Below are 14,949 nucleotides of genomic sequence, written 5' to 3'. Positions count from 1 at the left end.
GAACAGGAAGTGAGAGGAAAGTCAGGGAACCCCAAAACTAGCGCCCCCATGGGAAGCTCTGGTCTTGTCTCCACCCCATCGTAGATTTTCCGTAGGCAACCCGTGGTGGGTGGAGCCTACCCAGTCCCCTCCCACAGCTTTATTCTAGTCTCCCGCGTGTTGTATCCTTGTAGTGTTCTGCTGGGCTGCCTGTAGTGGGTGGAGCCTACTGGGCCCCTCCCACAGTAATGGCTCCACCCTCTTCTGTAGTTCCCCCCCCTTCCCCGAAGCATAAAGAATAAAGACTAATTAAAACATAAATAAATAAATGTAATAGATCATAGATTTAAATGACGTTGAATAAATTATGAAAAAAAAATGAAATAAATGTAACAAATAAATAAATCATATCTCTCAGTGTGTAAAATGACATTTTTTTAACCAATTCTTGACCGTGTTATAGCCGAAAGGCGGCTACAGTGAGGTCATCCAGTTCTGGGCGGGCATCATATGGTGTCCTTCCCCCCGCGCGCCCACCGCGGCACGCACCTGGTGCTCTCTGATTGCTGTGTCCTTTGCACACAGCTGATCACATGACATGGTAAAGGGCCAATCACAGCTGATCACCATGTAAATACACTTGCAGGTTATTGGCGATACTTTCCTCATGCTGTGACGGTGTGAGGTAAGTTCTGCCGATAACCTGCAACTGTGAAAGGATTCATCTACACTGATAATCAGTGCAGCCCCAAAAGTGCCCATCAGTGCTGCCAGTCAGTGCCGCCTTATCAATGCCCACCAGGGCTGTCTCATCATTGCCACCTATCAGTGCCCATCAGTGCTGCCTTATCAATGCCCACCAGGGCTGCCTCATCATTGCCGCCTATCAGTGCCCATCATTGCCGTCTATCAGTGCCTCCTTATCAATGCCCACCAGGGCCGCCTCATCATTGCCACCTATCAGTGCCCATCAATGCCTGCTTATCAATGCCCACCAGGACCGCCTCATCATTGCCGCCTATCAGTGCCCATCATTGCCACCTATCAGTGCCTCCTTATCAATGCCCACCAGGACCGCCTCATCATTGCCGCCTATCAGTGCCCATCATTGCCACCTATCAGTGCCTCCTTATCAATGCCCACCAGGGCTGCCTCATCATTGCCGCCTATCAGTGCCCATCATTGCCGCTTATCAGTGCCTCCTTATCAATGCCCACCAGGGTCGCCTCATCATTGCCGCCTATCAGTGCCCATCATTGCCGCTTATCAGTGCCTCCTTATCAATGCCCACCAGGGTCGCCTCATCATTGCCGCTTATCAGTGCCTCCTTATCAATGCCCACCAGGGTCGCCTCATCATTGCCGCTTATCAGTGCCTCCTTATCAATGCCCACCAGGGTCGCCTCATCATTGCCGCTTATCAGTGCCCATCAGTGCTCCTCATCAATGCCTCCTTATCAATGCCCACCAGGGCCACCTCATCATTGCCACCTATCAGTGCCCATCAATGCCTACCAGGGATGCCTCATCATTGCCGCCTATCAGTGCCCATCATTACTGCTTAACAGTGCCTCCTTATCAATGCCCACCAGGGTCGCCTCATCATTGCCGCTTATCAGTGCCCATCAGTGCTTCCTCCTCAATGCCTCCTTATCAATGCCCACCTCATCATTGCCACCTATCAGTGCCCATCAATGCCTACCAGGGCTGCCTCATCATTGCCGCCTATCAGTGCCCATCATTACTGCTTATCAGTGCCTCCTTATCAATGCCCACCAGGGTCGCCTCATCATTGCCGCTTATCAGTGCCCATCAGTGCTTCCTCCTCAATGCCTCCTTATCAATGCCCACCAGGGCCACCTCATCATTGCCACCTATCAGTGCCCATCAATGCCTACCAGGGCTGCCTCATCATTGCCACCTATCAGTGCCCATCATTACTGCTTATCAGTGCCTCCTTATCAATGCCCACCAGGGTCGCCTCATCATTGCCGCTTATCAGTGCCCATCAGTGCTTCCTCCTCAATGCCTGCTTATCAATGCCCACCAGGGCCACCTCATCATTGCCGCCTATCACTGCCTGCTTATCAATGCCCACCAGGGCCACCTCATCTTTGCTGCCTATCAATGCCTCCTTATCAATGCCCACCAGGGTCGCATCATCATTGCTGCCTGTCAGTGCCCATCAGTGCTTCCTCATCAATGCCCACCAGGGCCGCCTCATCATTGCCATCTATCAGTGCCTGCTTATCAATGCCCACCAGGGCCGCCTCATCTTTGCTGCCTATCAGAGCCGCCTCATCAGTGCCTGCTTATCAATGCCCACCAGGGCCGCCTCATCATCGCCACCTATTAGTGCCCATCAGTGCAACCTTTTTTTTCTTTGTTTAGCAAAAAAAAAAACCAAACAGCAGAAATTAAATCCCCTCAAAAGAAAAGCTCTGTGTGAAAAAAATGATAACAATGTCATGTGGGTACAGTGTTGCATGACGGCGCAATTGTCATTCAAAGGACGACAGCGCTGAAAGCTGAACATTGGCCTGGGCAGGAAGAGGGTGAAAGTGCTCGGTAAGCAAGTGGTTAAATAAAGTTCTTAAAATTGGTTTGAAATAAAAAAAAATAAAGACTATAGACTTCTATGGAGGACTCTGAGGACTACTTTTCCCGGCATGCCCCGCTCTCCCCATAGACTTCTATGGAGGGTTACAAGAGTGAGCACTACGTTTCCCGGCATGCCCCGCTCTCCCCATAGACTTTAATGGCAGGTTCTCAGATTGAGGACTACGTTTCCCGGCATGCCCCGCTCTCCCCATAGACTTTAATCGCGGGTTCTCAGAGTGAGGACTACGTTTCCCTGCATGCCCCGCTCTCCTCCCTATAGGCGGCAGTAATGGCGGCGCCCGGGCCGGCACAGGCTCCCATATCGTTCGGGTTCATCCGGAGCTTCAAGCCGAAGCTGAGCGGGATCAGCGGGGCGGAGGAGAAGAAGGAGTACCTGGTGGCGGCGGAGGGGAAGGAGCTGCTAAGGTGACATGAGGGGGGATGGGTATCGGTGTGGCTGGGCTCTGCTGGAAGCTTTCACTAGAGGGCCTCTCCTGTAGTTTTTGTGGATTATGTGATGGGTGGAGCCTGATGACTCCTCCCACAGCTTTGTTCAGGTCTCCGACCCCTGTACTTCAGTTTGTAGAGGGTGAGGCCTTTTTGGCCCCTCCTACAGCTTTATTCTAGTCTCCGCCTCCATATAGTGTTCTATAGCCAGTAGTGGGTGGAGCTTGCTGGGCTCTGCATACAGCAATGGTCATGTCTCCACCCACCTTTAATAGTATGCAAGCACATGTGGGTGGAGCCTGCTGAGCCCCTCCTACAGCTCTTGTCTCCAGCCCTCCTGCACTTTTCTGCAGGCAACCTTTTAGTGGGTGGAGACTGATGGGCCCCTCCCATAGCTTTATTCTAGTCTCCGCCCCCTCTTGTAGTGTTCTGCAGGCAGCTATTAGTGGGTGGAGCCTGATGGGCCCCTCCCATAGCTTTATTATAGTCTCTGCCCCCTCTTGTAGTGTTCTGCAGGCAGCCATTAGTGGGTGGAGCCTGATGTGCTCCTCCCATAGATTTATTCTAGTCTCCGCCCCCTCTTGTAGTGTTCTGCAGGCAGCTATTAGTGGGTGGAGCCTGATGGGCCCCTCCCATAGTTTTATTCTAGTCTCTGCCCCTCCTGCAGAGTTCTGCAGGCAACCATTAGTGGGTGGAGCCTGATGGGCCCCTCCCATAGCTTTATTATAGTCTCCGCCCCCTCTTGTAGTGTTCTGCAGGCAGCCATTAGTGGGTGGAGCCTGATGGGCTCCTCCCATAGATTTATTCTAGTCTCCGCCCCTCCTGCAGAGTTCTGCAGGCAGCCATTAGTGGGTGGAGCCTGATGGCCCCTCCTATAGTTTTATTCTAGTCTCCGCCCCTCCTGCAGAGTTCTGCAGGCAGCCATTAGTGGGTGGAGCCTGATGGGCCCCTCCCATAGTTTTATTCTAGTCTCTGCCCCCTCCTGCAGAGTTCTGCAGGCAGCCATTAGTGGGTGGAGCCTGATGGGCCCCTCCCATAGTTTTATTCTAGTCTCTGCCCCCTCCTGCAGAGTTCTGCAGGCAGCCATTAGCGGGTGGAGTCCGCTGGGCTCCGCCTTCAGCAATGGTCATATCTTCACCCTCATGAATGTATGCAGGAACATGTGGGTGGAGCCTGCTGAGTCCCTCCTATAGTTTTGTTCTAGTCTCCGCCCCCTCCTGTAGTTTTCCATAGGCAGCCTGTAGTGGGTGGAATCTGCTGGGCCCCTCCTACAGCAGTGGCCATGTCTCCACCCCTTCCAGTAATGTTCTGCAGGCACATGTAGTGGGGGTGGAGCCTGCTGAATCCCTCCCACAGCTCTAATCTTGTCTCCGCCCCTCCCACACTTTTCTGCAGTCCGGCTTTAGTGGGTGGGGCCTTTTTCCGGAACGCACCGGAACTGCAGGCGCTGATGTGAACTATGACACCGACAACCGTATCACCGACTTTCTGTGCGTTTTGGATGCAGAACAAAAAGCAAGTGAAACGCATGGAGTGTGAACCGGCCCTTACTGCGCCTGCAACTTGGAGTTTGTTTACATGTTGCCTCTGATGTATCGACGTCTTAAAGGGTTAAAAATAAAAAGACGGAAAAAAAAATCGCTTGGTGACAGAAAATCTTTTTTACGTTTTTGGAAAATCGGATTCTGGCGGTGGGGGCGGGGTTTTTCTTGTCGCTGTGGGCGGTTTATTCTTTAACTCGCTTGTTCTGTGAGCGAGAGATGGAAACTCTGAAAAATTTTGAGAAGATTTCCAGTTTGTGGTGGGTGGCATCATCATCATCGTCACCATGGAGATGTATAAATAGAATCCATAAATAAAGAACGCACCGCCGAGACCGTGCGAACATAACTTTTTGCTGAGTAATCAGCAGTGGAAAATCAGGGATGTCGTTGTATTATCACCTCTTGGCTGCGAGTAAGCTGGTGATCTCCGTACTGGTTGCTCTCTGGTTCCCAAAATCTCATTTAAATGCGGGGCTCTTTGACAATTTGGGGTGAACTTTAATAAAAATCGGCATAGCTATTCGCCTGATGACCCTGTATGTGTGCATTCACCCTGGGAGAATGGAGAAAAAACAAATGCTCTTCAGCTACTTTCCCTTCTGGTTGAATGTTCAGATCTATGGCAAACATAGAGTGAATGGGGAAATACCAGATTATGGCCACTAGATGGAGCTGAGGATCTCTGGAAATAAATCCATTTTCATAGGAAGAGATACAATGTAACAATTCTAGAGAACACCGGAGGGAATTAACAAATAAATGGGGATCCAATAGTAGCAATGGTTACATTTATCAGCCGATTCCCTCCAGTGTTCTCTAGAATTGTTACATTGTATCTCTTCCTATGAAGATGGATTTATTTCCGGAGATCCTCAGCTCCATCTAGTGGCCATGGAGCGATATTTTCCCATTTCATTCTATGTTATGAATGAACCTAATAGCCACTAGATGGAGCTGAGGATCTCCGGAAATAAATACGTCTTATACAATGTAACAATTCTAGAGAACACTGGAGGGATTTGGCAAATAAATGTAACCATTGCTACTATAGGATACCCATTCATTTAATTCCCTCCGGCGGTTTCTAGAATTGTTACATTGTATAAGATGTATTTATTTCCCAAGATCCTCAGCTCCATCTAGTGGCTATTAGGTTCAATAATAACATAGAATGAAATGGGAAAATACCACTCCATGGCCACTAGATGGAGCTGAGGATCTCCAGAAATAAATCCATCTTCATAGGAAGAGATACAATGTAACAATTCTAGAGAACACTGGAGGGAATCGGCTGATAAATGTAACCATTGCTACTATTGGATCCCCATTCATTTAATTCCCTCCGGCGTTCTCTAGAATTGTTACATTGTATCTCTTCCTACAAAGATGGATTTATTTCCAGAGATCCTCCGCTCCCTCTAGTGGCCATGGAGGGGTATTTTCCCGTTTCATTCTATGTTATGAATGAACCTATAGCCACTAGATGGAGCTGAGGATCTTGGGAAATAAATACATGTTCTACAATGTAACAATTCTAGAGAACGCTGGAGGGCAGGGGCAGACTAACCATTTGGAAACTCGGCACTGCCCGAGGGCCCAGGGTCAGTAGGGGGCCCCATGAGATGCCCCTGGTACCTTTTTTTCATAGGCTTTTTTGAGTTTGGGCAAGGACACAGGGGCCCCATGATCTCCTATAGCCTGGGGGCCCCGTGAGTTGTCAGTCCACCCCTGCTGGAGGGAATTGGCAAATAAATATAACCGTTGCTACTATAGGATCTCTGCATATTTGCTAATTCCCTCCAGTGTTCTCTAGAATTGTTACATTGTATCTCTTCCTACTAAGATGTATTTATTTCCTGTGATCCTCAGCTCCATCTAGTGGTCATAATGCATTAGGTTCATTCATAATCACATAGAATGAAATGGGGAAATATCACTCCATGGCCACTAGATGGAGCTGAGGATCTCTGGAAATAAATCTATTTTCCTAGGAAGAGATACAATGTAACAATTCTAGAGAACACTGGAGGGAATCGGCTGATAAATGTAACCATTGCTACTATTGGATCCCCATTCATTTACTTCCCTCCGGCGTTCTCTAGAATTGGAAATAAATCCATTTTACTATGAAGAGATACAATGTAACAATTCTAGAGAATGCCGGAAAGAATTGGTAAATAAACAGAGATCCTATAATAGCAATTGTTACATTTATTTGCCAATTCCCTCCAGTGTTCTCTAGAATTTTTACATTGTATCTCTTCTTAGTAAGATGGATTTATTTCCAATTCTAGAGAACGCCGGAGGGAATTAAATGAATGGGGATCCAATAGTAGCAATGGTTACATTTATCAGCCGATTCCCTCCAGTGTTCTCTAGAATTGTTACATTGTATCTCTTCTTACTAAGACGTATTTATTTCCCGGGATCCTCAGCTCCATCTAGTGGTCATAATCTGGTATTTTCCTAATTCAGACTATGTACAATATGAATGAGCCCGATGCATTGTGACCACTAGATGGAGCTGAGGATCACAGGAAATAAATCCATCTTAGTAGTAAGAGATACAATGTAACAATTCTAGAGAACACTGGAGGGAATTGGCTGATAAATGTAATCATTGCTACTATAGGATCTCTGTTTATTTGCTAATTCCCTCAAGCGTTCTCTAGAATTGTTACATTGTATCTCTTACTACTAAGATGTATTTATTTCCTATGTTCTTCAGTTCCATCTAGTGGTCATAATCTGGTATTTTCCTAATTCAGACTATGTACGATATGAATGAGCCCGATGCATTGTGACCACTAGATGGAGCTGAGGATCTCAGGAAATCCATCTTAGTAGGAAGAGATTCAATGTAACAATTCTAGAGAACACTGGAGGGAATTTGCTGATAAATTTAACCATTGCTACTATTGGATATCTTTTATTTGTGAATTCCCTCCAGTGTTCTCCAGAATTGTTACATTGTATCTCTTCCTACTAAGATGGATTTATTTCCTGTGATCCTTAGCTCCATCTAGTGGCCATACTGCATTAGGTTCATTCATAATCACATAGAATGAAACTGGGAAATACCACTCCATGGCCACTAGATGGAGCTGAGGATCTCAGGAAATAAATACGTCTTAGTAAGAAGAGATACAATGTAACAATTCTAGAGAACACTGGAGGGAATTAACAAATAAATGGGGATCCAATAGTAGCAATGGTTACATTTATCAGCCGATTCCCTCCAGTGTTCTCTAGAAATGTTACATTGTATCTCTTCCTACTAAGATGGATTTATTTCCTGTGATCCTCAGCTCCATCTAGTGGCCATGTTGCATTAGAGATCCAGCAGGAGATTTCTCCCCATTGAGATCTGATGGGTTTTCAGTCTTCCTTTTATTTTTTTGGAGCCGTGTACATCTTAGAAGAGATACAATGTAACAATTCTGGAGAACACTGGAGGGAATTGACAAATAAATATAACCACTGCTACTACAAGGTCCCATTTATGTGATACTTCCCTCCAGCGTTCTCCAGAATTGTTACATTGTATCTCTTCTTACTAAGATGTATTTATTTCCTATGAGCCTCGGCTCCATCTGGTGGCCATTATGTGGTAGTTGTGCTAAACAGGGTTGTGTTTCTGAACAAATCTCCCATCTTGCAGTGTTAACCCGGCTCCTGTGACCAGGCCTCTGGTCATCCCCCTCATACAGAAGAACAGGTGGTCCCTGCAAAGCAAGACCAAAGACGACTCTGAAAATGGCGGCCGGCGGCCGGAGGAGGACGCTGTTCTCTCACAAGCTGTGCAAGAGCTGATTGCAGGTACAGACATGGGGGGCTTCCCCTTCTGTTATTGATGTATTGGGGGGGGGGGAGGAAGGGGAGGAGGAGGGGGGGGGGGTTATCTGACATCTTCCAGGGTGATCATGTATCTTCTCCTTAACATGCCTGATCCAGTCTTCTGCACCAGAACCGGCTGGACGCCATGTTTGCCTCCTAGAACAATGGAGGGGCAGCTGTAGTCTTTAAAGATGGCAAAGGACTCGTCTCCAGTATTACCTGTGGTCTCTCTGCAGCTGATCGTTCTGCATTGTGTGCAGGTGGCCATCTTGGTAGAGGCGGGGCTTTACTTCCTCATGTCAGAGCCTCCAGCAAGGAGAACAGTGAGCAGCACAGTAATGGCATCCCCAAAACTCACAAAGCTCGTCCGCACTGTTCTGCATTCTGTGGAGGTTGTCCATCTTGGTAGAGGCGGGGTTTTGCTTCCTTGAGTCAGAGCCTCCAGCAAGGAGAACAGTGAGCAGCACAGCAGTGACATCCCAAAATCTCACTAATCTTTTTCCCCATTGTCCTGCATTGTGTGGAGGTGGCCATCTTGGTAGAGGCAGGGCTTTGTTTCCTCATGTCAGAGCTGTCCTCCCCGGTGACTGGGGATCTGATGACTGGTGGAGAAATGATCAAGTAACAGCAGGTGTGTAGGAAGCATGAATCCACAGAATTAATGAAGTAAAAGCACTGAGATCCTTGCACTGCTGGTCATCAGGTACAGTTTCCCCTCCAGCAAGGAGAACAGTGAGCAGCACAGCAGTGACATCCCAAAATCTCACTAATCTTTTCCCCCATTGTCCTGCATTGTGTGGAGGTGGCCATCTTGGTAGAGGCAGGGCTTTGCTTCCTCATGTCAGAGCCTCCAGCAAGGAGCACAGTGAGAAGCGCAGTAACGGCATCCCCAAAACTCACAAATCTTGTCCGCACTGTTCTGCATTCTGTGGAGCTTGGCCATCTTGGTAGAGGCGGGGTTTTGCTTCCTTGAGTCAGAGCCTCCAGCAAGGAGAACAGTGAGCAGCACAGCAGTGACATCCCAAAATCTCACTAATCTTTTTCCCCATTGTCCTGCATTGTGTGGAGGTGGCCATCTTGGTAGAGGCAGGGCTTTGCTTCCTCATGTCAGAGCTGTTCTCCCCGATGACTGGTGATCTGATGACTGGTGGAGAAATGATCAAGTAACAGCAGGTGTGTAGGAAGCATGAATCCACAGAATTAATGAAGTAGAAGCACTGAGATCCTTGCACTGCTGGTCATCAGGTACAGTTTCCCCTACACTACATTACCGGCTTTCTTCTTTTACCAGCCTCAGAGGCAGCTGTTCTCAGTCCTCCAGTAGCGCGCGGTTCCCCGCCGACCCCTCCTGTCCTTCCCAATTGATGTCACATACAAGCACCTGGGATGGCCAGGAGGGGAGGAGGGGCCGGTGGGGGACAGGACACTACAGCCAGTTGTATGCCAACCACTTCCCTGCCTGTCTCTGCGTGTGTCCTAGGGATCTCCCTGTCAGCTGCCTGTGACGGACACGTAGATCACTGCGGAACCGGCGCTGAGAAACCCTGTCCTATACAGTGTAACATGAGTGACGACTCGGAGGCTGCTGCCTGGGATGGGGTGCACATGAACTTGATCACTGGGGATGAGGGACCATGTACTTGTGATGTGGGCGGTTCTGTGATGACTGCAGTGCTCGCTCACTGACCGGAAGTTCAGGGAAGCAGCACTGAGCCATAAGGAGCAAATGGCTGTTAGGATAACAAGTTGTAGAAGATGGGGGGCATAGTGGGAAAGGATATTCGATGCTGTGGAATTCCTTGAATTTACACGTCACTTGTTGCTGCACACTTTGTAATGAATCCTCCTGGTCAGAACTTTGAATTTATTCATTTTTTTTTTCCTTTTTTAATTTGAAGAATCCCAAAAGTCGGAGCAGAATGATTCCGGGGATCAGATGCTGAGCATCCCTTTACTCATGCAGAACAAAGTCCCTACCGGGTATGAAGATGGAGACAAAGTGAATGTGGACCTGAGGCCGGAATCTGTACGTCTTCTTTCATTCTCATTCTTTTCCTATCTTCTCCTCTCCTCTCTGCTCTCTCTCGTTTCTCTCTTCCTCTTACAACCTCCCTCTGCTCTCTTTTCGCTCTCTCGTTACTTTCCTCCTCTCTTCTCCTCTCTCTTGTTCCTCTCCTCTCTCTCGTTCCTCTCCTCTCTCTCGTTCCTCTCCTCTCTCTCGTTCCTCTCCTCTCTTTCGTTCTTCTCCTCTCTTCTTCTCTTGTTCTCCTCTTCTCTCCTTCTTCACTTGTTCTCCTCTCTTCTTCTCTTGTTCTCCTCTTCTCTCCTTCTTCTCTTGTTCTCCTCTTCTCTCCTTCTTCTCTTGTTCTCCTCTTCTCTTGTTCTCCTCTTCTCTTGTTCTCCTCTTCTCTCCTTCTTCTCCTCTCCTCTTCTCTCCTTTTTCTCCTCTCCTCTTCTCTCCTTTTTCTCCTCTCCTCTTCTCTCCTTTTTCTCCTCTCCTCTTCTCTCCTTTTTCTCCTCTTCTCTCCTTTTTCTCCTCTTCTCTCCTTTATCTCCTCTTCTCTCCTTTTTCTCCTCTTCTCTCCTTTTTCTCCTCTTCTCTCCTTTTTCTCCTCTCCTCTTCTCTCCTTTTTCTCCTCTCCTCTTCTCTCCTTTTTCTCCTCTCCTCTTCTCTCCTTTTTCTCCTCTCCTCTTCTCTCCTTTTTCTCCTCTCCTCTCCTTCTCCTCTTCTCTCCTTCTCCTCTTCTCTCCTACTTCTCTCCTCTCCTCTCCTCTCCTTCTTTTCCTCTTCTCCTCTTCTCTCCTTCTTCTCCTCTTCTCTCCTTCTTCTCCTCTCCTCTTCTCTCCTTCTTCTCCTCTCCTCTTTTCTCCTTCTTCTCCTCTCCTCTTTTCTCCTTCTTCTCCTCTCCTATTCTCTCCTTCTTCTCCTCTCCTCTCCTCTCCTCTTGTCTCGTTTCTCTTCTCTTGTTCCTTTCCTCTTCTTCTTTTTTTTTTTTTTTTTTTTTTAATTGTAAAATGAAGGGAAATACAGGAGCAAGGATCAGGGCAGTAGACAATCGTACAAATGAGTACAAGAAAAATCTACATTGTTCATATACAGCATACACAGGAGGATTACATCTTTATAGCCCTTTTTGTTGCAGAGTTTTAAGATCACAGCAGTAAACATTTTACAGAGTATGTAGGGGTTGAGTAGAGGAAACAAAAGTCAGAGAAGGAAAAGAGAGAAAAGAAGAGCAGAACACACAACGGGAACGATAATAACCATTGCAGGCGGGCCGTCAAGTTCCATTTCAACAATCAATTAGCTGTAATGTATCAGATTTGTAAGTCTGTCCATGATCAATCCTGGAGGTGCCAAGCCGGGCGTTTCTAGCCAGTTCTGCCAGATTAGCTCAAATTTACGTGGGGCATTACGGTGATGATGGGTCATTTGTTCTCGTAAAAGGAGAGAATTAACATACTCCACCCAACATTTCTCAGAAGGTATTGTACTTGACAGCCAATATCTAGCTATTCGTTTTCTTGCCAAGTACAAGAGACGAGTAATCATGATATAGATACCCGGAGAGTACAGCTCGGGGTCCAGCGCTCCCAATAGACACACTAATGGATCCGAAGGGAGAGGGAAGACACAACCCCCACAGCATCTCCCCAATATCTTGCTCTTTTGGACATCTTCAAATCATGTGAATCAAGTCTCCTCTGTGTGCCATTTGGGCACAAAGGTGTATCTCTCCTGTCCCATTCAGACAATCTAACTGGTGTTCGGTATCCAATGCCAAATCCCAACGATCACCCACTATCCCCCCCACCCTCTTTCTTCTTTTACCTCCTCTCTTTCTTGTTTCTATCTCCTTTCCTCTTCCTTCCCGCCCCCCCTCCCCTTTCTCTCACCTCTCTTCTCTCTCTCTCTCTCTTTTTCTCTCTCTCCTCTCCTTCTCCTTTCTCTTCTCTCCTCTTTCCCCCCTTCCTCTTTCTCTTTTCTTCTCTTCCTTCCCCCCCCCCCCTTCTTTCCACTCCTCTCTTCTTTTGTTCCTCACTTCTATTCCTCTCTCTCTCTCTCCCCCCTTCCCTCTCTTTCTTCTCTCGTTTTTTCTTTCTTTCCTCTTTTTCTTCTATTCTCTCTTTCTTTCACTCTTCTCTCTCTCATTCCTCTCTTCTCTCTGTCCTTTCTCCTCTTTCCCCTCTCCCTCTTTCTCTTTTCTCCCTCTTCTTTTCTCCCCCCCCCCCCCCCCCTCTTCTCTCTACTGTCTTCTTTCGTTCCTCACTTCTATTCCTCTCTCTCTCCCCTTCCCTCTCTTTTCTTCTGTTTTTTTTTTTTCTTTCGTTTGTTCTTTCTCTTTTTATTTTATTCTTTCTTTCTCTTTTCTCTCTCTTGTTCCTCTTCTCTTTCTCTCCTTTCTCTTCTCTCCTCTTTCCCCCTCCCTCTTTCTCTTTCCTCCCTCTTCTCTTCTTCCTCTCTCTCTCCCCCCTTCTGTCTTTTTTTTTTTTCTTTCGTTCGTTCTTTTTCTCTCGTTTTCTTTTATCTTTCTTTCTCTCTTCTCTCTCTCGTTCCTCTTCTTTCTCTCACTCCTTTCTCTTCTCTCCTCTTTTCCCTCTCCCTCTCTCTTTCCTCCCTCTTCTCTTCCTCTCCCCCCCCCCCCCCCTTCTCTCTACTCTCTTCTTCTTTCGTTCCTCACTTCTTTTCCTCTCTCTCTCCCCTTCCCTCTCTTTTCTTCTCTCGTTTTTTTTCTTTCGTTCATTCTTTCTCTCTTTTTATTTTTATTATCTCTTTTATTTCTCTCTTCTCTCTCTCTCTTGTTCCTCTCTCTCTTCACTATTTACTTTTCTCTCTCACTCTCTTCTCTCCTCTTTCCCCTCTCCCTCTCTCTCTTTCCTCCCTCTTCTCTTTCTCTCTACCCTCTTCTTCTTTCGTTCCTCGCTTCTATTCCTCTCTCTCCCCTTCTTCCCTCTCTTTTCTTCTCTTGTTTGTTTTTTCTTTCACTCGTTCGTTCGTTCTCTCTCTTTTTCTTTTATTGTCTTTCTTTCCCTCTTTTCTCTCTTGTTTCTCTCTTCTCTTTCCTCCCTCTTCTCTTCTCTTCCTCTCCCCCCCCCCCCTTCTCTCTACTCTTCTCTTCTTTCGTTCCTCACTTCTATTCCTCTCTCTCTCCCCTTCCCTCTATTTTCTTCTCTCTCTCTTTTTTTTTCTCGTTCATTCTTTCTCTCTTTTTCTATTATTCTTTTGCTTTCTCTATTCTCCCTCTCTCGTTCCTCTCTTCTCTTTTTCTTCTTTCTCTTCTCTTTTCCCCCTCCCTCTTTCCTCCCTCTTTCTCTTTCCCCCCTCCCTCTTTCCTCCCTCTTTCTCTTTCCCCCCTCCCTCTTTCCTCCCTCTTTCTCTTTCCCCCCTCCCTCTTTCCTCCCTCTTTCTCTTTCCCCCCTCCCTCTTTCTCTTTCCCCCCTCCCTCTTTCTCTTTCCCCCCTCCCTCTTTCTCTTTCTCCCCTCTTCTCCCCCTCCCCCACTCTCTTCTTTCGTTCCTCACTTTTCTTCCTTTGTCTCTCCCCTTCCCTCTCTTTTCTTCTCTCGTTTCTTTTCTTTTATTCGTTCTTTCTCTCTCTCTCTCTCTCTCTCTCTCTCTCTCTCTCTCTTGTTCTTCTCTCTCTTCTCTTTTCTATTTACTTTTCTCTCTTACTGTCTTCTCTGTTCTTCTCTTTCCCCCTCTCTCCTCTTCTAGAATGCCGCCTCCTAACTGTTAATTCATTTTCCCAGGCCGAGGCTGCGGACTATGAAGTGGTTCCTGTTGAACATTATGGGATGGCCATGCTTCGAGGAATGGGCTGGAAAGAGGGAGAAGGCATTGGAAAGACGTTTAAACAGTGAGTTTATTAGGTGGCTATTACACAAGCAGTGTAACCTTTATTAACCGCATCCCGCCCGCCATAGAAGGAAATGACGGGCGCAAGGCGGTTCTCTCATTCTGGGAGGATGTCGTATGGCGTCCTCCCACTCTGTCCACGTGTGTGAGGCTCCGGGGGGGCGCGCAGCGCGGCGATCAGTGGTGTGCTGTGTCCCTCGGACACAGCAGATCACCGATCAACGGAAAGAGCCGAAGACGTCAGCTCGGTCATGTGATCAGCTGTGTCCAATCACAGCTGATCACATGTAAACAGGGAAATGTCGGTTATCGGCATTTTTTTCTGACGATCTGTCACGCTGACAGAGGAGAGGAGAGCCGGTAATCGGCATTCCTCAGAGGGGACATGTACACTGATCATCAGGGCACTGATGATCAGTGTGCACTGATGATCAGTGTAGCCCCAGCAGTGCCACCTGTCAGTGTCCATCAATGCCAGCTGTCAGTGCTCATCAGTGCCACATCAATACCACATATCAGTGCCTACCAGTGCCACATCAATACCACATATCAGTGCCTACCAGTGCACATCAATGCCACATATCAGTGCCCATCTGAGCTACCTTTCAGTGCCACCTATCAGTGCTGCCTCTCAGTGCCACCTCACAGTGCCAGTCAGTGCCTCCTATCAGTGCCAAAATGTCAATG

General features: G+C 47.5%; 1 protein-coding gene across 1 annotated transcript; it reads left to right on the top strand.

Moving 5' to 3' along the window:
• Positions 1 to 2,835: 2,835 nt before the first annotated feature.
• LOC149427195 (G-patch domain and KOW motifs-containing protein-like) lies at positions 2,836 to 14,267 on the top strand. The gene is made up of 4 exons (XM_089668199.1): positions 2,836 to 3,005; positions 8,232 to 8,389; positions 10,306 to 10,433; positions 14,157 to 14,267. The coding sequence occupies exons 1-4, from the start codon at positions 2,869 to 2,871 to the stop codon at positions 14,265 to 14,267; spliced, it is 534 nt and encodes a 177-aa protein (XP_089524325.1). The 5' UTR covers positions 2,836 to 2,868.
• Positions 14,268 to 14,949: the final 682 nt, after the last annotated feature.

This window comes from Staurois parvus, unplaced genomic scaffold, assembly GCF_062004578.1.
Source record: "Staurois parvus isolate SC_StPar_1 unplaced genomic scaffold, SC_StPar_1.0 ptg003952l, whole genome shotgun sequence".
Taxonomy (NCBI): Eukaryota; Metazoa; Chordata; class Amphibia; order Anura; family Ranidae; genus Staurois; species Staurois parvus.
Note: the sequence above shows the minus strand (reverse complement) of the source record. Positions and strands in the feature narration are given on the sequence as shown.